We start from the raw sequence: 25369 nt of genomic DNA, 5'->3' as shown, positions 1-25369 counted from the left end.
GTGCAATTAATTGAGAGGTTTTTAATAGGAACTAGTTGGCCAAGAAGGAGAGCCGATTATTAGTATTGACAATCAGGTAGGAAAAATAGCAATCTTTGTGATGTTGCCGGGCAAGATCATAATTTGGTAAAAACTTGCATTCTATTTTCTATGTTGACCCAGTGATTTGTATTGACTGTAGCGGATCTATTTTCTGGTATATTCATAAACATATCATTTCCCTATCTATTCAATCCATGTCAAAATATCACCAACGCCAATTTATCTAAGCTACAAGAGGAATGGGTAGTGGTTAACAACCAATCCTTCCTATCCTTACGTTAAACTAGATTACATAACCATCTATATCAAGCCATCTCAATTCATATTCCAAAATCTTCATCATACCCCAGCCATCCCAAAGAGGGTACTTCCATAAATCTTAATCTCCACCCACCGTATCCCAACTAAAATGACCTAATTGGAGTCGGCAGCATCATCGTTGTCTACATCACTATCTTCTGCGTCTATCTCTTCATCTAGCTTTCCATCTAATGTCGCTACACTCTTGTTATCGTTACCCTTTTTCAACATCATCAAAGCATGCTCGTCACTTTCTGTCACACTGTTCTTTCTGTTGCTTTCTCTTCTCTGCTTTCTACTGACTAGACCTGGGAAAATTCTTGGTTCACTGCCTGAAAGATGTAGATCACTAAAGCCTGCTTCTAGTCCCCAAGACTTTTCACGTCCCTTGTTGGCTGAGATTGGCGAGTTGAACGACGAGTTCGGTTGCGTGTGTTGATTTGGAGTAGCATAACCAGATGGACTATCGGTACCTTTCTGATGAGTTTTGAAATGAGAATCTAGGTGTAGCTGAGAGTGGGAAGGGGGGATACGAGCAGCCTGAGCAGGATTTTGCTGGTATGATTGAGAAGGGCCATGATCGGCCACGCTAACAGAAGCTTTCATAGATGATGTTGGGGAATGTGGTCGCGGTCCTGGAAAGAAGGAATTTCCATCTACTGGGGCTGATGTCTGAACGGCTGGAGTTGACAGAGCAGTGTAACGCTCAATCCTATTTTTTGTTATTAGTATTGCGTTTATTTTGAAAAGATGGCAAGGAAGCAATATCATGACTTACATAGATAGTTCCTGCATCAATGTCTCGTGTCGGAAGCCTTCCCTAATATTTGGGACGTTGCTCTTTGCCATAGTATTACCCTTTACTCCGGGTAGATCATAGTCTGGACCTAACCATCTCTGCTTCACAGAATGTTCAAAGCCGCTTTGTACGACTGAATTCTTGGCCAGTTCACACATATCCACTGCGCTAAGCTTGTAAATCTGTGCAGCGACCGAGTATTCCTCGATAAGTGGCTCCTTTGTAAAAGCGAATTGCAGAGGATCATCGGTAGATAGAGAGACATTAAGACCTCTCTTAAAATAGGAAAGGAAAGGGTTTCTTTCGTATGCTAGGAACAGTGCGTTGTTACTCAAAGGCGACATTGCTACTCCAATCTGCTCGAGATAGAAGATGTATTGTAGCAAAGGTACTTTTCGAAGCAATAAACCATGACTAATACTGTGACAGCAAAGAACTGCAGCAGCTAAATGATCAGTATCACCAGCTTCTCCACAATGAGGTCGTAGCAAGAATGTGTTGAAACCACGCTGCTTGCGCCACACATTCAAAGAAGAGATGTTGGCGAAGAGGTAATAGATCCAATAACTGTAAGGAGGATTTTGCTTAGAATCCCATACTTTTGGTACTGGGAACTTTTTGAATAATCTTCGCTCAGCTTTACTCTCATCATCTACACTATCAAATCCGATGACTCGCTGAAGGAAGATGTGAAGCTTTGGGTGGCTAGATGGATCTTTGGTTACTTCAAAGAGAGGCTGAAACAAGTTGATGATAACTTGTTCGAAGTTCTCCATCAATCCACTAGATTTGTAGACGTCGAACAATCGTGGGACCTGGATCAACCACCGAACGTTGTGTGAGAATAATTTGTTGTCAACAACCCATGCTGCTAGCTTATCCCATTCGTCGATAGTTCTTCCATAGATTGAAATTCGCCATTCAACCATTTGATACTTGCTTGATTCGAGATCTGATATGACTTCTTTAGTGATTTCCGCCAGATATCTTCCGTTTATGAAATTATCTGTCTTTAAGAAAATCGTTCTTAAGCGAGATTCCCCAACAGGATTATACTTCAGATTGAACTTGTCGAATCGATGGAAAGAATCGGTGTGTGAGCCTGAAAAGTAGTTAGAAAAGTGTAACGAAACCCAAGAAACCGTCAACCTACGTGCATATCAAGAGTATCAATACTCAAATCATAAGAAGTCAAGTTGATACTTTGAAAAACCTCAGCTAACGTGAGATGTTTACCATCTCTGAACATGACGATTTCATCAGGATTCTTCTTCATCTTACTCTTAATGAATCTAAGCAGATGCTTCTGGTTCATACAGGCAGAGTGATGAACGTGAGTATCAACCTTTCTAACATTGTAGAAATCTCTGTGCGGTACACGTTTACTGTCCGCCATTTCTTGATATTCATTGAGAAGAACATAAAGATTGAATTTGCCCTCCAAAAACTGCAAACGACGATAGGCAAAACTTTTACTTGGGCCATCAGATGAGACATTGAGAATTTGTTCCAAGTCCATGTAGAATTCTCTGATATCAGGTATGTTGATTACGGGTTGTTCAAGCTCTTGAAGTTTTGAGTTTTCGTAAACCTGAAACACTCCGCTTCCATCAAGTCTGAAGGTCATTTCTCCAGGTGGAGGAAGTGGAAGAAGATCTTCCATTTCGAAATCAGAACCAATGTCTTGCCCAGGTTTTCTCTTGCGGAGGGGAGTTTTGGGGCCACTGCGTGCACTAGTAGCCTGGGCTTGTGACAATTCTGATGCTGCACCACTGATCGTTTGCTGATGACCATGAGCTTCAGCTTGAGGTGGCAATACCATGCTGTTCGCCATACTGTTTGCTGTGCTGTTTCTTGCATTTGTTGCGGCTTTATCGTCGTGCCAGGATGGCTCGGGCGGCGGTGGGTAGATACTCCAGTTCGGGTCATCTTTAGGATTATCACCATCTTCTTGTAAAGACAGGCGAATGTATTTGTGTCTAATATCTATCACTTTTTGAATATTAGTGTAGATGGATGCGAGTTCCGCAGTTATGTGGGCGTCAGAATTGGCAAAGCCACCTGCACCAGAACCAAGGCCGACCCCGGCGCCTGCACCATGCAATCCTTCCATTTCTAGCAAAGGTTTAGGTTCATGAGGAAGTCCTGGATGAGCTGCATGATCTCTAGCTTCCTTGTCTGCTCTAAGAAGGGATTCTCGTCTATCGTGTAATCCAGGAGTATGAACAAAAGTTCCCGCAGCAAGACTCGGTTCTTGAATTACAGCACTTTCTGGATGCTTTCCAAGATCTGCCAGACCAATAGGAGGGGCAGTTCTGAGTTTATTGAGATTTGGGAGGTTTTGTGTGCTCGTTCCTGAAGCTTGACTTCCAGATCTATTCAATCCTCCTTGTTCAGAGTCTAAAATGTTAGAGAAAGATCTAGGTTTCAACACAGGACTAGGAACTGCAGACTTCTGGGAATGACCCCAATTGCTGCCGCTACCAGTTTTGTTGCCTTCCAACTGGCTGCGTTGAAAGAATAATTTCGCGTCTGTCTGGCTCATCTCTTTCTCTGCAAGATAGTCGAAGTATGCCGTTTTCTTTTGCTTGTCTCGAGCTAACATTCCACTTTGAGACATGGGAGTTTCGAGGCCGGGCGTATCATCAGATAGGAGAGCTGCCTCTGGAAGCATGTCTTCTGGTTCCTCCACTAGATCTTCACTGGCCCCGATATACCCCTCCTCCGCGATATCATTATCTATGTCGGACATGTTGGAAAATGCTAATTTAGAGGGAACCCTGGGGGAAGAAGGTAATTTTGAAGGGTTCTGTTCTGACGATGAATCTGAATAAAATATGTTAGCCCCTCATATTTTGTGTACCCTGCAACGCGGGGTTGAGGTGAAGCTATGTGACACCAAGTCTTAGGTCCTTACCAGGCATGTTTGCTATTTATCCTCTATAGCACAGAGAAGCTTGTTATGTCTTATAGTCTAGCCAGTATCCCGAATAATCTGACCAAAGATGGTTTGTTCCAACGAGAAGAGAAATGGCAAATGGAAAGAATGAAGCAAATCTTCAAGGTTGATGGTAAAAGTGGTTGTTTAACCTTGAATCTTATGTTCCTGGGGCTAAAAAAGCACTCTGGGCGGCTTGTCTCAAAAGGCCTGTTGCTGTTGATAAGTCTACTCTGGAGTGTACGAATAATTGATATGAATTTGTAACTTTCGACAAATCAAGGACCAGCAACGACAAATCAAAGACCAGCAAAGACCAGCAAAGACCAGCAAAGCTTTCTTGGCCTCTCACTACAATCTACAATCTTAGCGCCTTTCTCTCCATCTCCATCGCGCGAAGTCAAACGCGCTTTTCCCCCCCCAATATCGATTCTTTGCATGTACAGTGGTGACAACAAATACTATCTAGTAGCTACCAAGTAGGTACTAACTTTGAAGGACCGTGCCATCCATCCCCCTGGTTTACTTTCCTGTCGTGATTGAATCTTGTCAACTTTCACAACTTCAACACTTCTTCCCTTTAACCAACAATAACAATAACTAGCTTTTTTCACCAAACCTCTCATAAAGATGTCTGCACAAACTGGTTCTGCGGCCACCATCGGCGACAAAGGCAAAGGCAAGAGTGCTGCTGAGCCCCAAGATGTAACCATGGGTGAGGGCGGCGATGATAGCTCTAGTGAGGAGGAAGTTGATGATGTAAGTTATACTTGAGAGTACTGAATTTGATCTCCTACTGACCATACTCTCTTAGGATGCTCCACCACTAGGTAAATTCACAAGGACTTAGCAGTACTACTTCTCGAACATTAATTGACAACATACATAGCTGAAGAGGTCGAGGAGGAACCTTCAGACAACGAAATCGATAAATCCAACATCATCCAAGGTCGTCGCACTCGTGGCAAGCAAATCGACTTCGCTGCAGCTGCCAAGGATCTTCCAGCCGACGATGATGAGGATGAGGACGATGACTTTCAATCTGAGGGCGAGGAAGATGATGAGATGGGAGGAAACTAAGGGAGAATGACGATGGTATTCTGGTAGATTGGAGGAATTCGATTCATTTGACAATTACTCATTTTCGCCCGGATATCAACACCTTTTACATTATCGCATTCACGCTCGCAGTTAACGATACCACATCTTTCCGTTTATTCACAAAATTTCACGATTCTAGGCATATGATTTGAACGATTGATATGGAACATCTGGGGAATTGGGGGTGGGGGGAAGATGTTTTTCGGCACAAGCATGTGTACTTCTAGATACCAAACAAAAGGGGCGTCCATTGCACATTGCACATTGCACATCGCATCCAGTTCAAATCTCCAAACAAACGCAATTTCCCCAAGTGCAAAAAGTAAACAAAACAAGCAAAACAAAACAAACAAAACAAACCCATTGACAATCAGCCCTGCAAACCTTCCTCGTAATTTTTTCTGCACAGACTGGAAATCCCATCATGATAAACCAGATAAAGAAAACCCACAGGATCCCATATTAAAGAACCAGGATCATGCCCAATTTTCTCAAACTCCAAACCGTTACCGCATTCTCCCTCAAACGACCAAGATAGCTATTCCATCACACCAGATTCTAGACCTCTTTTCTCTCTTTCGTTTGTGCTGTGTTTCGAAACACCATTATTTGAGGCGTGACGGGATATCAAACACCAATACCCGTTTGACAAGCGAACACATATCCATCTTGCGAGGGCAGGACGAGTGATAAAGACGAAGACGACTAGATTTCCTTCTTATCTTGTTGCGAAGAGGGTTTTGTTGATTTCTTTTCGCATACAAACGGATTTTATACATAATTTATTTGAGAATATCATGGCGAATAGGTGTGTATGATTTCTTTTTTTTCTTCTTGCTATATAGTGTGAGACTTTGCGCATCCATTCATTCGATCTATTTATTCGATTGGGTAGATAGGTATCATTCGCAAGATGGAAACGGGGATTCAGTATTCCTGATGCGACAGTACATTCTCGGCGCATACCCAAAATTCAGAAGCATCTATACTTATACTCCTCGATTTCTTAATAATACTCTCTATAAGTATAAATAATACGTATTAACATTCCCTGCGAAATCTCCACAGATTCGGCGCATCGTCTCTCCATCAACGCGATCCGCGCAGTGCGCTTTTTGAAAATTATAACGCGGGCGCAAGTTCAAGGAATGCGAGTTCGAGTCCTGCCCCAAGAGGGCTACGGGTATAATGCGGGAGGAGGCTGTAGGAGGATATTCCGGGGGAGGGGGTTATTCGGGAGGAGGAGGGTATGGGGAGAGAGAGGATAGCGCGCAGGGGTTTAGGAGCGCGACGCCGAATCGTAGGTATGTACTTGATGATTGGTTTGGGACTTTGTGTTGTGTTGTGTTAGATTGGTTTTGGGGGAGAGGGGAAGGGAATGGGACAGAACAGCGAAGAGGGTAGATTGGAGGAATAGCAATGCATAGTATGGATGGGATATGATGAACGCAAGTGCATACATACATACATCACCCCCTCGGAGAAACCCTACACCTCTCCCTATCTTTCCCTCCACAAAACAAACTAAAACTAAACCCGTCCCCCTACCCGAGTCCAATACAGTCGACTCCGTCCTCAACGAACTCGAAAGCCAAACAACGACCAAGTCGAAGGCATTATGGGCAAAGTGCGCCAACTAAAATCCCGTACATCCCCCTCCCTCTCTCTCATCCCCAGTTCATCCCCAGTTCATCCCCACTAAACCCCTTCCCCCTCCAGATGACCATCGCCATCGGCGACGAGATCCGCGAATCCTCCGCTCTCGCGGAAAAAATGAATGATAATTTCGAAGGCGCGCGCGTGCGCATCAGAGGAACCATGAATCGCATGTTGATTATGAGTCAGAAGACGGGGGTTAGTTGGAAAGTGTGGATCTTGTTTTTCGCAGCGGTTTTTGGATTGTTTTTTTGGGTGTGGGCTTTTTAGCGGGGGAGGAGGGGGAGGGGGAGGGGGATTGGAAAGGAAAGGGGGAGGAGAGGAAAGAAGAGGAGAGAAAAGAAGAGGAGAGAATTGTATAAATACAAACTACAACATAATACTTTTACCGCAGTGCAGAACGGGAAGAGAGAGAAAGGAGAGGAGAGTAAAACGAGCAGATTCGGGAAGGGAGAAAGGAAGAAACTACCGATACACATACAGCAGTATAATAATGGATGAAATGCATGGAATGGAATAACACGACACGACGGCGTTATGGAGAGAAAATCGGGTTGTTTGTATCATATGATGAAATAAATAGCAAATCTCATAATCACTTGACATGATATGATATGACGATACATGAATGAATGATATGGTTCTTTCGTGATAGGTGATGGATAGTTTGTCGGGGTTATGTTTGTGTGTATATGTATGTAAATCTCTAAATTTCCATTTTTGGGGAGAAAAGAAGACGGGGTAGGGGGGGGGGGCTGGTTATATATCTCTAGGTATCTACTAGGTAGTTAGTATCTATCTATCATAGATTTATAGATTTATATATATACATATATACATACATCCATCTACAAATCATGAGATAAACATGCATCTATGAAATCACATTGAGAATCCAAGAATCCGAGAATTTCATAATGTCATTCATTCATTCATCAACTAACTGACTAACTAACTAACTAAGTATCATAGCATAACGGAGGACCTATCAGATCATACCACCATACCACCTATGACGAAATACATGCCACCCATCCCCATCCCCATCCCCATCCCCATCCCCATGCTTCATCCCAACCATTCCTAGACCTCTAAAAACCCCTAGAAAATAAAAAATAAAAACCCTTGGTATATTGTCCTACTCCACCGAACCCCATCCCGCCCAATTGATGCTTTTAAAGCACAGTAGAAAAGTTCCTCCCCTCCCATTAACACCATTGAAATTCCCAACGTATAATACAACTTCTCCCCGCATTCCCAACCTTCCCCTCCCCCTCCCCCCATGTTTCCCTCCCCTCATTCCCTCCCCACAAAAATAACCACATTAATCGCCGCCGCATACGCCTCCCTAACCGCACAACTCAAGCACGTCTTCCCCACCACCGCCACAACGGCATTCAATCCCCAATGACTACACCACGCTCTCGCCATACACTCATTATCCTCCACGCCCCAGGCCTCGATCACCAATACCGTATCCTTATCCACCCCCTCCATAAGTTCCTTGAAGCTCCACTTTGCGCCCTTCCAGTCATAACCTTCTTCCCAACTTCCCTCAACTCCAAGTTCCTCTGGTTCCGGCGCCCATCCTAACTGTAGATCTTCATTTAAATTATCACCGCCAACACCTGCCCAATTATGTATATCAAGCAATTGATTCATGCGTGCAATTTTATACATATAATCGAAGAAAAGAGGATGAGGACCATTAGAACAAGGATATGAGGTGATGAATGAAACATCATGAGCTAATCTCAACCAGTGCGATTGGCCTCTCCTGGCGAAAACCACACAGGCATCATAAGTAGGCGGTCTCTTTCCGATTTCACTACTTCTCTTTGGGGACCCGCCATCGAGCTGCTGATTTGGTTTTGCAACTTCGAATGCTAATTTTTCAATGCGAATGTTGTCTATAGGCGGTGAGACTAAGTCTAGCTCGGGTAGCACAAATTCACTGACGGGATAGACTGGATCGCCAGGGTCAGGGGGACCAAGAGGATCAGATCGAACTCGCATGCTCAGGACGTCGGTCTTGGTAATAACTTGAGGGGTCATACGCTGACGGATCCGCAACACCTGAGTACGTTCGATCGCCGTCGAAGCAAGAGCTGGGCCAACCCAACCTGCAATTTCTTGACAAGTTGGAGCAAGCACTTTACCAACGATAGAAGTTGATGCCCAGTACGTACTACCTCTGTATTGAAAGCCGGAGTTTGGATACATGTGCGTAAGACCTCCAAGATCAACACCTCCATCTTCGTCGCAGTCGATTAAAGTATTCATAAGAAGCCATGGTTGCGTGGGTCCTGGTAAGATTAGGCCGGTACAAAATGACATAGCATCTGCAGAACGATCTTCAAGAGGTGAAGCATCCGGATCCAACTCTTTTAGAGCTTCATCTACCATAGTTAAATTAGGCCACTTCATAGCTCTTGCGAATTTGCGCAAAGCTTTAACTTGCGATCTCTTTTTCAAAAGTCTGAATTTAACTGTTTTGAAATCAGCCTCCTGCCGTACAGAATCCAGAAATGTATGAAAACCTACTCTGTTGAAATTCATCACCAGTTTTATACTTTTCAATAGTCATGCATTCTCTCCACTTCTTCGCAACAGCTAGGTCCCAAGAGATCCATGGTGGTAGTTGCGCCAACAATCTCTCTTTTGCTTCCTCCGAATGATGTTTTGACTGGATTCTCAATTCCAACTCCATGCTCAATAGTAACTGATGAAAAAATGCTCGATATCTTCCATGATCAGAATATGCCCCATCAGCAAAGAATTTAGCCACAACATGATTCTTAGGTTGACTAAAATCAATCCATTCACGTCGTGACAACGCAATGATCAGATCCGCAATTTGTTTCTCCATCCCCTTTTTCGCAATGAAGGATTTGTCGAGATCCTTGAGTAATACTTTGTATAAACTCTTATATAGCATATCCTCAGTCTCATCATCAATCCCAGCTTCCAAGTATATCAAGCGATCCAATATTATTTGCAAATCCACATCCCTCAGCGTTTGGACACCTGAATCACGAAGCTCAATCGGGGCATGCGGATTGCCATTTACGCTGCACCAGTGATTCAACGTAATGGTACCTCTCAACGTGCCATAATAAAAGGCCATACTAGGCTGTTCAAGAGAGTCCCATGGTCGATTTGCTTCACCAGGTCCTTGTAACCGCATTGAATCCGCCATAAATGCCCTACTGAAAATCTCCGCACGATCGCTTCCAGCCCCTCCATTCCCATTACAAGTCGCATATAGCGCAAAATATTCATCGGAAGCATGTGCGATTGATTCCATCGTTCCTTTGAAAACGGGTACTCCATTAGCAATCAATTGCATCGCTTTTCCTTGTGACAATTCGGCGTCGTTTGATAACCCAACAGGTGGCCATTCCATCAATGAATTAACCTTAGGCGCTCTTACACCCTCCTCCGTATATTTTGATGATTTGCCTGTACTAGGTCTTGCGTGATGAGGCGAAAGAGAGGTAGAATTGCTTAGTTTATTCGAATGATGTCTCTTCGGAGAGGTAGAATGAGCATCGTCATCTGCGCGGCGTCGATAATCTGTATGTGGTGAGCGAGAAGTCGAGGCACTCAAATTGACCGAATGATGTCTGCGAGGATTTTCATCATCTTCGCGATCTCTATTATCTCGATGTCGATGTTTTCGGGAAGAAATCGAACCATATCCATCACCCTCATCCTCTCCATCCCTTGAGTGTTTCTCTCGATTCCTCCTACTTCTCCGATGTTTTCTGCGCTCTCTCCTCGGTCTCTGTTCAAACTCCTCTTCGATTTCTGGCTCCAAGTCTGCTTCCTCCTCACTCTTCTTCTTGCCCTTTAGCAACCGACTATCTTATCTTAACACAACCATTGTCGACCAATCTCTCACCTTGTGCCCTCGTCGATATTATCAAACCTCCAATTTCCAATTCAATTTCCAATCTCTCTGATTCCCTCTCATTTATTTGTATTCGAATTCTTTTTTTCGTAATCAGTAATTGAATACTGTAAATCTCTCATTCACAAATTCACAAGCTCACTCCAATCCAGGTATCGTGTAACAAATTCCTTAAAGGTAACAAGGCTGAATTACAGATGAACGAGTAATAATAAAAAGTCAAGTATGATGAAATGTTTTGGGTCTTCATACAGACAACCATACAAACCGATGCAGCAGTTCCTCGAGGCCACACCTCATCATATTGATCTCTGGGGAAACCATATGTTCGAGGTGGTTAACATTGTCCAGACAAACGTTGGACAAATTAAGTTGCAAAAAAGAGATGACCGAGTCTCTGATATCCACTGTAGCCTTGTTATTACATCCCTATCATCCCTATCTCTTCGGTTATCACCCGGCTATTTCACGGTAAAGCATGTATTCATGCTAAATGAGTTGAATGTATTATGTAGTCATAGGAATCACCGAGTAGATACCTTCTTCATGGCTCCCCTTACGGAGTACATTTCAGTCGTGTCAACTTATGATGCCAAGTTATAAATTGGGGTATTACTACATCTTTAAAAATATCTACTGAGCAAACAACTTGGTATACATATGCACCTGCAGCGCTAGAAGCTCAAGCTCGCTCGGAATATACAGCCAAAGAATCCACTACCCCTCAATCATACATTTACAAATCAATCTTGAATTCCTCCACAGTTTGATTAGCCAATACCATGTTGGTTGAATCAAGTCCATTTTCTCGGTACTTTGCCATTGCTTGTTTTGTACTACACACATATTAGTTAGCTATCACTTTCCATTTAATGTTACGGAAGCTTACCTTGAAGAAGAAATTGAGCAATAAGGACACCATAAGGGCAGCGCTGACAATCATTGGTCCAATCAAATTATCAAAATCTTTTCCGCTTCTGTCAACAATCATCTGTCGCCGCGTGTAATGCATCCAGTAGCCCCAACTTCCAGCAAAGATGGCAATGATAATATATGCAATACCCATAGCTTCTGCAATTTCATCCTCTCCTGCAGCTGTGTATAAACTAACAGCAAGGGACCCCAATAATATGCATATGTGTTGCCATTTTAAAAATGTACGTTCATTGGCCAGCCAAACTTTAGGTTCGACTTGTAAAGGACCTGAATCCTTAATGTATTGAGTTGGTTTAGTAACACCGGGAGGCAATTGAAAACTTTTCGATCGGCGTGATTGGGCATAACGCGAGAGGGAGAAAGATGGAAATACAGATGCCAAGGTGCCATATCCACCTTGATTACTTGAGGCTCCGGTTTCGTCTTCGTCATTTCCAGCATCTCCAGAGGCAGAAGGGCCATCCAGATTGGATCTTCTACCAGCTCTCTCCTCAGCAAGCATTCTCTCCTCCATATATGACTTGCCTACTGGCGAGCTCACGGCAGGTTCGAAACTTGCGCTTGCTTTTTGAGAAGTTCCAATGAAGCTACCGATTACGAGATCGTTCTCGGCCTGCTTTGCTTTTCGAGATTGATCTTCCTCCCATGCCGCTTGTGGATCTTTGCGAATATCATCCGTCAAGTTTCCGTGCCATGAAGGATAGTCGTTGACATTATCCTCGAAGAGAGATACAGCACCCTGAAGGAATTTAGAGAAGCCTGGCGCTGCGTACACAAGATGCGAGCCCATCAAATCCTGTACCCATTGAGGCTGCTTCTTGGTTGCATCATCCTTCACCTTGATTTCCAACACCGAATATGGGAATCTCGATATTTCTCCTGGGTTGATGTTGCTGAATGGATATGACATGGCACTACTATCAATGTCGCGTCGGTGCCAGCTCTTAGGATCTCTGCAAGGTCTGTCCTCGTCTATACAATCTTCCCGGATGAACGCCAATTGAGTATCAATAGATATCCTGACTCTGTCGTCCAATGGCTTTTGAAAGGCAGTGCGAGTGTAATTAGCTCGCAAGATTGGTTGCAAACCATTCTCCTTGATCAATGATTGAATATCGTTTACAGTCTTTTTAAAGGCCTCGATTCTTGTTTCTGGCAGCCCTTGTCGTTCCATCTTTTGTATGCTCTTCTCCATTTTGTATTCACCTTTGATAAAGGAGTCGATATACTTTTCCTTTATCAAAAGCTTCTTTTCTTCGCTGGTGCCATTTTCATGTACAATCTTTTGTTCAAAGTGAAGCTCTGGATTGTCCTTCAATTGACCATACCATCTGATCCTTAGTGATGTAGCATTCTCCTTCTTTTCCCTCTTTTGGTCGTAGAGCGTGAAATCCGGACTGTCAAGATAGAGAGAATTGAGAGTCGGGTCGGCTTGAGGTTCGGGGCTCTTCGAGGATGGTTCGCTATATACTACAGCAGGAAGTCGACGAAGGATATAGGTCTTGACTTCCAGACGATTATCAGGGTGAACCCAAACTATAAGAAGGTTTATTAGTATACGGATTCGTGTGATGATCTAACCTACTTACATTTGTACGCAGTGTACTTCTCCGGTGTTTGTGATTGCGACTGAACATCGGAGGACGAAGTTACTGCGGGATCCGTATTATCATCCAGTTGTTGGCGAACAACAAAGTACATCATCGACAATTGGTTGAGCAATGCTGAATAGCCCTTTTCCGAGTTAAAAGGCCTCTTCTGCAAACTCATCTGTACCATCGGCCTAATCTTGTAGTTGTTACCCCTCTTGCGATCATGTTTCTTGACAATCTTCAAGAAGGCGGTATAATTAATGCTGCTGTATTTCTTCAATTCCTTTGTATCATTGATGATCGCATCGAGCTCCTCCTCGATCTTCTTGAACTTGGCGGTAAAAACATCGTCTTTTGATTTCCCATCTTCTGGTGCGAGCTCTTTGAGTTTCTCTCCAGTCGCATTAGCACGCTGTTCCAGTTTTTTGAATGTAGATTCTTGAAAGGATGCGATCTTTTCCAATTGGACGTTCAGGATCTCGTCGCAGAATTTAGTCTCGTCATCTGCAGTCCATGGCCTGTCATCACCCTCAGATGCTGAATCTTCTCGTAAGAGGTGTTTGAGCTTCGCATAATCGATATATTGGTCTTTCCATGGCGGATATATTGATTTCTTCAATGTCTGGCCAAAACGCATAGTGACGGTGAATTGAATTTATCGTATTTTGTGTTGTTGGTTGAATGAAAAGTAAGAGTGGAATTGGAAGTTGAAAAGATTTATTTGTGCTGAAGCTTGTGAAAGCTGTAAGGAGGTTGGAGCTTAATGAAACCTTATTCGGTGACGATATCAAATGTTAATCAATGCTAAAAACATTCAGAAAATGACGATAACATGAAATTCAGATGAATTGATATATCAGTCAAGATAAAACCTGTCACTCATGAAAAAACAAAGATTAAATTGAATCACAGCATTAGATAGAGTACAAATAAGAAAAATGTTGGAAGTCTCATCAATAACCTTTTTTCGAGTTTCTCTACCAGGTACCTAGGTAGTTGTGTAAATTGTGAATCTAGCTCTACATGGATGAAATGAAATTTATATCAAATAGATTCTTAAACATTCAAATGTCAAAGCCGCACTGGGACATTCAAAGAATCTAACTATCCAACCCATATCAGAACATTCCAAGCATTCCAAGCATTCCAAGCATTCAAACATCAATTCCAAACCACATCACCAAAAGACTCTAAATCTCCCATTCAAATTCCAACATTCAAAGTATTCACATCTCGAATCTTGCCCAGGAAATCCAAATTAGCACATGTCCAAATAATAGGTACCTACCTACCTACCTACCTACCTACCTACCCACCCAGTAAATGCCATACAACAACCCACCCACCCACGTGCATCCAACGACTGATTTGATTGCACCGGCTCGTCTTCCACTTTCACTACAATCCATGTAGTTATAGTGGACATCCATACCGAGAGAGTACTTTCTTTGTACATACAGGCATAATGCATTGTATAATCGGAACTGGGATATCGATGGATTTATCCACTGGTTGTCTTCCGGTTGGTCGGTTAATAAATAGGTATGAAAACGAAATAAATTTTGACTCTACCAATAACAATGTAAGATCTTGCCCATTGATCAGATGCTACGATGGGATACCTACAGAGTGATAACATGAGATAGGTTTCAAATGGCTAATCTAAGCCTCACACTAAAATGTATTTACAAATATATTGGAATATCTATGTGTACATGTCTACTCAAAATGCTATGTCGCCAATCATAATGCGATATCGATTTGTATTTTTCATAAACTTTGAATTTCTCTCTTTGCTGACTCTTCTCGCTCACTCGCAAATACATCATTTGGGTACAAATAATAGTAAATGAAAGGCAATTCAAACCATTTCAACTCCCTCCCTCGCACGCGTCAATCGTCATCATCAACTGTCCAAAAAAGTATTCGCACTCGCTGGTATCGTAAAAAGCATAACCACCATGAAGCCATATTGCACAATTGATGAACCCCCGCCTGTCTCTCCTTTTTCCTTCCATGAACAATGCATATAAAGTAATGCGACCATTGTTTTTGAATCCCGATTCATGTCGTTATTCATTTGGTGCTCCCAGTAATGCCAGAAATATGCTTTTGATATCTTCATTCTAGAAAATGTAAATATTCATACCGCTACATTGCAGGCGTCGCTGGAAATATGTTGAATGTGAGTAATTTGTATGTGGGTGTGTCGTGCTTTATGTTGCAGCTGCGGCGACTTGGATAGGAGCGCGCTCAGCACGTCCTAAGATCTCGCGATGAGGTCCACGGGCTAGGATTTCGGATGCATTGCTCTTAACAATTCCACCAGTGACAGGCAAAGAGGTAGATCCCTCCAAGAAGCGATCACACTCTCTAGCACACTGTCTACCTTCGTTGATACCCCTAAATTCTGTTAGAAACAAATATCAAGATAAAATTTCAATCTGTGATTTATGACTTACCAAACATGAGAGATTGTCCACGACGACAATCTCCTGCAGCGAAGATACCCTCAACATTGGTAGAGTACTTGCCAGGAGCAGTCTTAACATTCTTGCGGCCATCCTTTTCAATGTCATCGCCGAGAACACGATCCTCGGGACCGAGGAAACCCATAGATAAAAGGACAAGATCGGCTGGGAAGAATTGTTGGGATCCTTCGATCTTCTTCATGTCCCAACCACCAGTGGAAGACTTGGTCCATTCGACACGAATAGTGTTGATACCCTTAACCTTTCCAGTTCCATCATCAACAAACTCTTCAGACATGACACAGTATTCACGAGGATCTTTGCCCATGTGCTGCTTGACCTCAGTGTGACCATAGTCTACACGGTAGACACGTGGCCATTGAGGCCATGGGTTATCACGGGCACGCTCATTTGGTGGTTGAGGTAAAAGTTCAAAGTTTGTAACTGACTTGGCACCGTGTCGGACGGAAGTACCAATGCAATCGTTTCCGGTATCACCACCACCAATGACAACAACATGCTTGCCCTTAGCGGAGATGTATTCGTCATCAGCAAGCTCCGAGTCAAGTAGAGACTTGGTGTTGCGGTGCAAGAATTGCATGGCGAAATGAATACCCTCCAGGCTTCTGTTCTTGATTGGAAGATCACGAGCTACAGTAGCTCCAGTAGCGATAACTACTGCGTCATTTTCAGCCTTGAGATCCATGAGTTGAACATCTTGACCAACTGCGACGTTAGTCTTGAACGTGATTCCCTCGGCAGCCATGAAATCTGTACGACGCTTGACAATCTTCTTGTCAAGCTTCATATTAGGAATACCATACATGAGCAGACCTCCAGCACGGTCAGCGCGTTCATAGACAGTGACTTTGTGACCAGCTTTGTTGAGTTGATCAGCGCAAGCAAGACCAGCTGGTCCAGAACCAATGATGGCAACGGTCTTGCCAGTGCGGACCTTTGGTTCTTGTGGAATCATCCATCCCATATCGAACCCACGATCAATGATGGCACACTCAATTGATTTGATTCCAACGGGATCTTCGTTGATACCAAGCACGCATGCACCTTCGCAAGGAGCAGGGCAGACACGACCGGTAAATTCCGGAAAGTTGTTGGTCATTAGGAGTCTATTAAGTGCATCTCGCCATTGGTTTTCTAGAAAAAAGTTGAATATTAGATTTGAGGTCTCAAAGAGGGAAGATAAGGCGGGGCGGGGCGGGCGGGGCGGAAATTGGAAGGGGCAACGAAAATGGAAGGGGCGACAGAAAGGGGAAGGGGAGACGGAAATGGAGGAGGGAAGACGGAAAGGGGAGAGGAGTAGAGGACGTACGGAATACCAACTCGTTCCATTTAGGAATGATATTGGAGATTGGACAACCTGAATCAGATTGACAGAACGGAACACCACAGTCCATGCAACGAGCAGCTTGATATTTAAGCTCATCCTCGTCGAGACGCTTGGAAAGTTCAGCCCAGTCGCGAGTTCTTGTCTTGGCTGAGCGATATTTCTCGGATCTACGTTGATACTTCATGAAACCCTTGGTTTTGTCCAAAACCAAAGATCTCTTCTTTTCAACGGCGGAATCACCAATAGTCTCTTCGATATCCTGGAGATCAGATGGCTTCTTGTTCTCCTTTTGGTTCTTCTCATGTTGTTCACGAACTGGGTTTCCTGGGAGGAATGGCAAGGCAAATCTTGCCTTCTTGGCAGCAGCAGCCTTGGCAGCTTCTTCCTGGAGGACACGCTTGTAATCAACAGGCAAAACCTTGACGAAACGACGTAGTGCTCTGTTGAAATCAAGGAGAATGCGGGCAGCAAGCTCCGAGCCAGTGTAGTGATGGTGATCTTCAATCAAGCTTCGGACGAATGCAATTTCAGCTGGATCATCAATACCTGAAGCTTCAACCATCTCCGTGTTCAGCTTGGACATGAAATCTTGTTGGATATCGAGAATGTATGCAATACCACCGGACATACCGGCAGCAAAGTTGCGTCCAGTAGATCCCAAGATAAGAACACGACCACCAGTCATGTACTCGCAACCGTGGTCACCGACACCCTCTACAACTGCTGTGGCTCCCGAGTTTCGGACAGCGAATCTCTCAGCGGCAACACCACGGAAGAATACAGTTCCGCTGGTGGCACCATAAAGGCAGACGTTACCGACAATAACGTTCTCTTCGGCCTTGAAGACGGCAGAACGGGGTGGATAAACAATCAAACGACCACCCGAAAGACCCTTTCCTACGTAATCGTTTGCGTCACCTTCAAGCTCTAGGGTAACACCAGGAGCAAGGAAAGCACCGAAGGATTGACCGGCGGATCCCTTGATATTGACGTGGACGGTATCCATGGGCAATCCATCCTCACCATATCTCTTCGAGATTTGGTATGACAGAGAAGTACCCATAGCACGGTCAGTGTTGACAATGTCACACTCAATCCGTGAAGGAAGACCCTTATCAAGAGTCAACTCAGCTTCAGAGATCAACTTGTTGTCAAGGCGGACGTAAAGTCGGTGATCTTGTTTGCGGACGTTGAAGGTAGCAACTCCAGGTCTGAGCTTGTGAGCAGGAGTAAGGATGAGAGATAGATCGATGTTGCTAGTCTTCTTGGTGCGGAGATCATCTCGTACTCTTAGACATTCAGCATGTCCGACCATCTCATTGATTGTTCTGAAACCAAGCTTGGCCATGATGGCTCTCAATTCGTTTGCAATGTAGTAAAAGAAGTTTATAACATGCTCCGGAGTACCTTGGAACTTCTTTCTAAGTTCTGGATCTTGTGTGGCTATGCCAACAGGGCAAGTGTTCCTAATAGTAATTAGCAAATGTTCTAGCAATAAAGGATGTTATTAGGTTCTCATACAAGTGACATTTTCTCATCATAATACATCCCATGGCAATAAGAGGGGTAGTAGCAAAGCCCCATTCTTCTGCACCAAGCAGACATGCAATTGCAACATCACGACCAGTTCGAAGTTGGCCATCAGTTTGAACAACAACACGACCACGGAGATCGTTCAAGACTAAAGTTTGGTGAGTCTCGGCAAGACCAAGCTCCCATGGCAAGCCGGCATACTTGATACCAGTCCATCGAGAAGCACCAGTTCCACCATCGTGACCAGAAATCAAGATGTGATCAGCCTTCGCCTTGGCAACGCCAGAAGCGACGATACCAACACCAGTCTCAGACACAAGTTTGACAGATACTCGGGAGCGGGGATTGGCACACTTGAGATCGTAGATCAATTGTTTCAGATCTTCGATAGAGTAAATATCGTGATGAGGAGGTGGCGAGATAAGACCGACACCAGGAGTAGAATGACGTGTTCTAGCAATAGACTGTGACACTTTATGACCAGGAAGCTCACCACCCTCTCCCGGCTTAGCACCTTGAGCCATCTTAATTTGAAGCTCATCTGAGTCAGCAAGATAATTAGAAGTAACACCGAATCTTCCAGATGCAACTTGTTTGATAGCTGATCTCATGGTATCACCATTTGACATGACCTCGGAACGTTCTGGGTCTTCACCACCTTCACCTGTGTTGGATTTTCCACCGAGACGGTTCATCGCAACAGCAAGAGTAGAATGCGATTCCATGGAAATGGAACCGTAAGACATGGCACCAGTACAGAATCTTCTAACAATCTCCGTCCATGGCTCGACTTGGTCAATTGGGACTGGATTGCTCTCCTCAAAGTTGAAGTCGAGGAGACCTCGTAATGTACAAGATTTGATCTGTTCGTACTCGGAAAGTGAGTAAGCCTCATAAGACTTATCGTTCTTGGTTCTAACGGCATCTTGAATGTTGGCAATAGAGGTAGGGTCATTGATATGAGGTTCACCACCATCACGCCAATGATACTCGCCAGATTCAACGAGACCTGGGATGGTAACAGTGTATCTCGATGGGAAACCCTTCTCGTGGAATCTGAAAGCATCTTCGGCAATTTGTTCAAAAGTAATACCCTTAATTCTTGTAGCAGTACCCTTGAAGCAACGATCGACCACAGAATCATCAATGCCAAGAGCTTCAAAGATTTGAGCACCTTTGTAACTAGCGAGTGTAGAAATACCCATCTTACTCATGACCTTCAGAATACCACCATCGGCAGAATACTTGTAGTTGCGAATGAGTTGGTCATCACTGAGCTTCTTCCTGATGAGACCTTCACGGTTAAGCTTGATGATACATTCCATTGCAAGGTATGGGTTGACGGCGTCTACACCGTATCCGACAAGCACGCACATATGGTGAACCTCACGAGCTTCAGCGGTTTCGACAACTAAAGCAACATGAGATCTCCATTTGTTGTTAACGAGATGGTGATGGACCATTCCGGAAGCGAGAAGAGTCGAAACTGAGACTCGGTCGGCGGATGTTGCACGATCGGAAAGAATGATGATTGAATCCTTGTTATCGATGGCAGCAGTTGCTTCGTCACAGATGTAATCCAAATGTTTAAGATATCCTTCAACACCTTCGGATCTTGGGAATGTCAAGTCAATAACTTTGGAAGTCCATTTTGGATAGAACTTGTTGATATTCTTGAGGGCATTGAACTCAGGGATAGAGAGAATAGGCGTTGGAAGTAACAATCTACCGCACTGTGATGACTCCATGCCTAACAAGTTTCCTTGAGGGCCAACGTAACAATCGAGCGACATGACAATGGCTTCTCTAATGGGATCGATAGGGGGATTGGTGACCTGGGCAAAAAGTTGACGGAAGTATTCGTACAGTAGACGAGGAGCATCGGCAAGACATGCGAGAGGTGCATCGTTACCCATGGAGCCAAGAGCCTCCTTTTCGTCAGAAGCCATTGGTGCAAGGACCAAAGAAACCTGCTCAAAGGTGTACCCAAAAGCTTTCAGAAGGGCATCCTCCTGAATGGTACTAGCATCAGGCTTTGGTTCCAAGTCAACGGTACCTTGAGTTATCAATTTTTCGTGAACTTTAGGTAAGCTGACAAGTTCCTTGTGAAGCCAAGATCGGAAATCATGACGTTTAGCCACAGTGTTCTTCAGTTCTGCATCATCGATGATGCGCCCCGCGACGGTGTCGACGAGAAGCATCTTTCCTGGTTGCAAACGGCCCTTGAGGACAACACGTTCTGGGTCCACTTGGATAGTACCGACTTCAGAAGCGCAAATGATTCTGTCATCATCCATGACATAATATCTACATGGTCGGAGACCGTTTCTGTCGAGATTTGCACCGCAGTATCTACCATCGGCGAATGTGAAAAGTGCAGGTCCATCCCAAGGTTCCATTTGACAAGCTGCCCACTCGTAGAAAGCCGCCTTCGCTGGGTCCATGGCGGCATTATCTTGCCATGCTTCTGGAACCATCAGCATAACAGCTTCAGGTAGAGAAAGAACTCCATTGATAGTGAGTAACTCAAGCACGTTATCGAATGCAGCTGAGTCAGAGCCTCCATCTTCGACGATCGGGTACAGCGATTCAAGTTCTTCACCAAAGACGTCGGATTGCATTACACCTTCTCGGGCACGCATCCAGTTCTTGTTTCCGCGAAGGGTGTTAATTTCACCTGTGTCTACAGTTAGTATCAAGAGTAATTCGAGCAATTTACTTGTGCCATACCATTGTGAGCTGCCCATCGTAATGGTTGAGCACGATCCCAGGAGGGGAAAGTATTTGTAGAAAAACGTGAATGCACAAGAGCAAAATGGGCTTCGTAATCAGCGTTCACCAGATCATAGAAATACTGATAGACCTGTATAGGGGCGAGTTGACCCTTGTAAACAATGTTCTTGTTAGAAAGGGAACACAAGTAGAACCAATTGTGTAAACCAATTGTATGGGTTGCACGCTTTCGGAGTACATAGAGTTGTCTTTCGAAAAGTTTCTCATCAAATTGCTCAGGGTCGGTAATTTCCGGTGAGTTTCCTGGGCCATATGCAGATGCTAGCACTACGAAGGGCTGCAATATGATAGGCTCACGAGATGCAGCAGCAGGACCAAGGAGAGTAGAATCTTTAGGAGGTTCTCGCCAGCCTAGTACTCTTAATCCTAGAGATTCAGAGATCTCTTCCAATTGTTTCTTTGATTCTTGTAGAGTTTCCTCGTCTGGCTTGAAGAAGAGATTTCCCACAGCATATTGACCTAACGGTGGAAGCTTGATATCTGTCTCGCGCTCGAAATTTTTGATAAAGAATTTGTGAGGAATAGATGTCATAACACCAGCACCATCTCCATCTCTCGCATCTGAACCCACAGCACCTCGATGGGTCATATTACAAAGAAGGTTTCGTGCTGGAAGTAACAAGGTTAGCAAATGTGTACTACGAGTGAAATATAAGAGGCCTACCATCGCTGACAATTTTGTGGCTGGGTTTGCCTTTAATGTTACTATGTTGAGGTTAGATGTGTTCTCCGAGATGCAAATTCACAGTTCTCACCAAGCAAAACCAACACCGCAAGCATCCTTCTCCAAGCTAGGATCATATAAACCCCTGTTTTATGATTAGTGAAGCTCAACAAGAGGTTGTACCAGACAGCGGTACTCACTGCTTCACTGGGAGTGCTCCAGCCCATGAATCATTTCCTTCAGCCTCATATTGATATTGATTGTAAGGCTCATTCCTCGCATCAATCTCAGTTTGTCTGTCGTTAAAATCTTCCGCCCTTCCAATGCCCATCGTAGGCAAGGCAGCCGGCGATTGTAGGATCGATTTTGTTTTGATGTTGAGAGCGCAGCTCTTTATTCTTTATTGGGTTGAGGTATGGAGTGTAGAGAGGGTGTTGAGTTCGTGCAAATAATGTTTTCTGATATCTCGAAGAGGAAATTAGCTCAAAATATGGAAGATTTTTGGTTGTCAAACAAAGAACTTTTCTTTTCTCAGCAAGATTTATGGACGATTGTGCGGAGTCAATTTTTGTGTGAAGTCCAACACTTGATTGACTTAGCGCAGAAGATGTGTAGTATGTAGGTAACTTTTTCTTTGCGGTATGAAAATCGACTGATTGATCTGGCCTGGTAAAACTCAACAACTGTCTGCTCTTGGTAGAAGATCTTTTCATATGTGTAAATAGTTGAAGTTTGTGGATCGAATCAATTGCCACCTCCAGTTTATTTTGGTAATAATTGCAGTATTACTGGCTGTGTGAAATTTGTATGGACATGATAATAGTGGGCGGCGTTCCAGATAAGACGAGGGGCGAGGGGTATGAAAAAGGAAATCCACGTACCAAAAAAGCGATTGCTTCAAAAGGTTTGGATATTTTGCCACGACAACAACTGCACGACGACTGAAGTAGGTAGAGAGATGCACTTTGGGGTATTTGATCGGACAAAGAGTAGGATCCAGCACAGTTCAAGAGGGAGGCAGGCTTTTATGAGGAAGATGATCTCCAGACAGAGGTGGAGAATGAACATCCAGCGCGAATCGGAGCAGGCCGTCCAAGATTGTCCAAAATTGTCCAATAAATTGTTTGATACTAGGGACGCGGCTGCTGATTCATCGATTAGGTATAATTTGGATTTGAATTTGTTGGATCTCATTCACTTTATTGCACTTGCGAGCATTACACTTGTTGTGAGACTTCTTAGACTTATTAGACTATTACACTTATGACACCTATGACACCTATTGCCGGTACATCTATTACACTTTTTCCCGCACGTATTAGAGAAACCTACCTAGGACCTACGGAAAGGTAAAAAGGTACCTACTAGGTAGTATGGTATGTGCCACTCGGGAAACTCTTCTCTACAAGACTTTCCACTACCTACCTACCTAGGTACGGGAACTATTCGTTGTAGATATATCTCCCGGTGATGGTAGTAAGAGTAAATCAAGACCATCGGGACCTAGTAGATACCTAGTACTTACTACAAACAGGTATTTACAATCTTCCTACAACTTCTGATTTCACTACCTCAAGTACTTATATGTTCCATTCAAAAGATACCTACACAAGTGTCAAGAAGAGAGTCTACAATCCAACTCCTCGTATGTGCTTCGTAGTACAGGACCTAATAGATGGCTATCAAAATCATATAAAAAATATCGAGTGGGTTAAGCTCTTTAGACCCATGCTGACCATTTCTCCCACTCCTATGGATTGAACAACCGATACGTTTATTTCCCCCACACTTGGATGCATCGACCAGGTCAAGGATCTTTGCATGGTGTGAATTGGCCAGTTCTCTAATCGACCAATGAAATATCTCACCGAGAACAACTTCATGGAGCTCGACTCTCAATATAACTCAAGATCTCTGCCGATGTCGCTCCAGTGAAGTATGGTCAATATATAGGAAGATTTTATGGGTAACATTACCTTTGTTGGACAGATGATTGGGTCAATGCCAGCATCCGGAGATACTCTAACATGTTTGGAAGAAAGTAGCCATGCCAGGATAGGCCTACGATGAACCTCATTCAACGTGAGATATGGGATCAGATTGGGAACGACTTGGAGGTGATGATATCGATCTGTGAATTGATTCCCATTGGCAGCGGCGGCAAGGATCCCCGCGTTGCAAAAAAAAAAATTACACACAGGAACATGAACATCTAGAGGTCCGACCAATTACGCGCTTCAGATAGGCAGATTACCATTGAGATTGATTGAGTGAGGGGTATGTCCCCCAGCCCCTGTTCACACAGCCATGAAGGAAATATCCCACCTTCAAGTACATGCAGCATTGCAGAGTCGTAGACAAGCAAATCTGACGTTTTTCTTCATGCGAGTTGCTTGTGACATGTGTAACTCTCGTCGAAAAAGACAACAGGCCGCGAAAGAGAATTCCCCGGATCCGACCGATGCATGCAGCACGAGGTCTTTGGCTGGCAGAAAAAGTAATCAAATTCATTTCATATCATACGAGAAATTTTCTCCTCCGATCACACCAATCGAGAAGATGGCGGTCAATAAGATTATGGAGACTTGGTAGGTCCCTAGGTAGTTGTTTGTCAGAACAATAATGCTGCAATGCGTTTTGCTTTAAATGTCGGGTGAGATCGGGGACTTGAGACGAGGCTAGAATATGATGTGATATTCATTTATTTAATGATTCAGCATTGTTTTATGTATAACTACCAGGGGCTTGTAAAATAGCACAGCAAGATCACAGCAACTCGTACCGACACCTTTTCAGGGTGACTTGAGATGGCCTGCTATTCTACACAGATCTAAATTCTAGACTTGGTACACTTTGAGAAGATGGTTAGTTCCAACAGGTGAGAATCAGAAGTAGAATCATATTTTGTACTTTAGGAAACTACGGGGAAACGAGCCGAGATAGAAGGGAGGTATCTACACAGGAGACATATGACATTTGATCAGATTTATGGCTGTATCAACCAAATGAACGTAATACTATTCATCATTTCTGTGAATATGGGAGAAGAACCTTGACGAATCCTAACTGAACATGGCTGAGAAAGATTTTAATTCTGCCGTGGCTACTTCACCGCCAAAACGAGGCTGCATCGCCCGCAACCATCCCGCCAGGCTGAGTCAATTAGTCTCGGGTCAAGGCTCAAAGGAAAGAGGCAGGCTATCGAGTTTGGTACAACAATTCTAGAATTCCTCCACGAGCACCACCATTTCAGCATCATAGTACAGCCTACCAACAACATATA

General features: G+C 43.9%; 6 protein-coding genes across 6 annotated transcripts; 2 read left to right on the top strand and 4 right to left on the bottom strand.

Annotated features, from left to right (window-relative positions):
• Nucleotides 1-180: 180 nt before the first annotated feature.
• On the bottom strand, nucleotides 181-4211 carry EAF02_008244 (uncharacterized protein). The gene is made up of 4 exons (XM_038904292.1): nucleotides 4059-4211; nucleotides 2291-3967; nucleotides 1121-2243; nucleotides 181-1054 (listed from the first exon to the last, which is right to left on the bottom strand). Exons 1-4 carry the CDS (start codon nucleotides 4063-4065, stop codon nucleotides 457-459), a joined length of 3405 nt encoding a protein of 1134 aa, XP_038756014.1. The 5' UTR covers nucleotides 4066-4211; the 3' UTR covers nucleotides 181-456.
• Nucleotides 4212-4709: 498 nt separating this feature from the next.
• Nucleotides 4710-5159, top strand: EAF02_008243 (uncharacterized protein; the record flags this gene model as incomplete). Its single annotated transcript, XM_038904291.1, has 3 exons — nucleotides 4710-4838; nucleotides 4894-4909; nucleotides 4969-5159. The coding sequence occupies 3 exons, from the start codon at nucleotides 4710-4712 to the stop codon at nucleotides 5157-5159; spliced, it is 336 nt and encodes a 111-aa protein (XP_038756013.1).
• Nucleotides 5160-6368: 1209 nt separating this feature from the next.
• On the top strand, nucleotides 6369-7106 carry EAF02_008242 (uncharacterized protein; the record flags this gene model as incomplete). The annotated part of the gene is made up of 3 exons (XM_038904290.1): nucleotides 6369-6484; nucleotides 6744-6807; nucleotides 6900-7106. 3 exons carry the CDS (start codon nucleotides 6369-6371, stop codon nucleotides 7104-7106), a joined length of 387 nt encoding a protein of 128 aa, XP_038756012.1.
• A 1026-nt stretch (nucleotides 7107-8132) lies between these two features.
• Nucleotides 8133-11052, bottom strand: EAF02_008241 (uncharacterized protein; the record flags this gene model as incomplete). Its single annotated transcript, XM_038904289.1, has 3 exons — nucleotides 8133-9325; nucleotides 9381-10699; nucleotides 11018-11052. The coding sequence occupies 3 exons, from the start codon at nucleotides 11050-11052 to the stop codon at nucleotides 8133-8135; spliced, it is 2547 nt and encodes an 848-aa protein (XP_038756011.1).
• Nucleotides 11053-11543: 491 nt separating this feature from the next.
• On the bottom strand, nucleotides 11544-13914 carry EAF02_008240 (uncharacterized protein; the record flags this gene model as incomplete). Its single annotated transcript, XM_038904288.1, has 3 exons — nucleotides 11544-11585; nucleotides 11639-13221; nucleotides 13275-13914. 3 exons carry the CDS (start codon nucleotides 13912-13914, stop codon nucleotides 11544-11546), a joined length of 2265 nt encoding a protein of 754 aa, XP_038756010.1.
• Nucleotides 13915-15493: 1579 nt separating this feature from the next.
• Nucleotides 15494-22417, bottom strand: EAF02_008239 (uncharacterized protein; the record flags this gene model as incomplete). Its single annotated transcript, XM_038904287.1, has 8 exons — nucleotides 15494-15687; nucleotides 15740-16903; nucleotides 17079-18562; nucleotides 18618-21306; nucleotides 21360-22031; nucleotides 22087-22127; nucleotides 22178-22231; nucleotides 22287-22417. 8 exons carry the CDS (start codon nucleotides 22415-22417, stop codon nucleotides 15494-15496), a joined length of 6429 nt encoding a protein of 2142 aa, XP_038756009.1.
• Between the last annotated feature and the right edge of the window lie 2952 nt (nucleotides 22418-25369).

The sequence above is a fragment of the Botrytis sinoallii genome (genome assembly GCF_014898435.1).
Source record: "Botrytis sinoallii strain Bc 23 chromosome Unknown BSIN_015, whole genome shotgun sequence".
Lineage (NCBI taxonomy): Eukaryota > Fungi > Ascomycota > Leotiomycetes > Helotiales > Sclerotiniaceae > Botrytis > Botrytis sinoallii.
The sequence above is the reverse complement of the archived record's forward strand: the minus strand, read 5'-3'. Positions and strand labels throughout refer to the sequence as shown.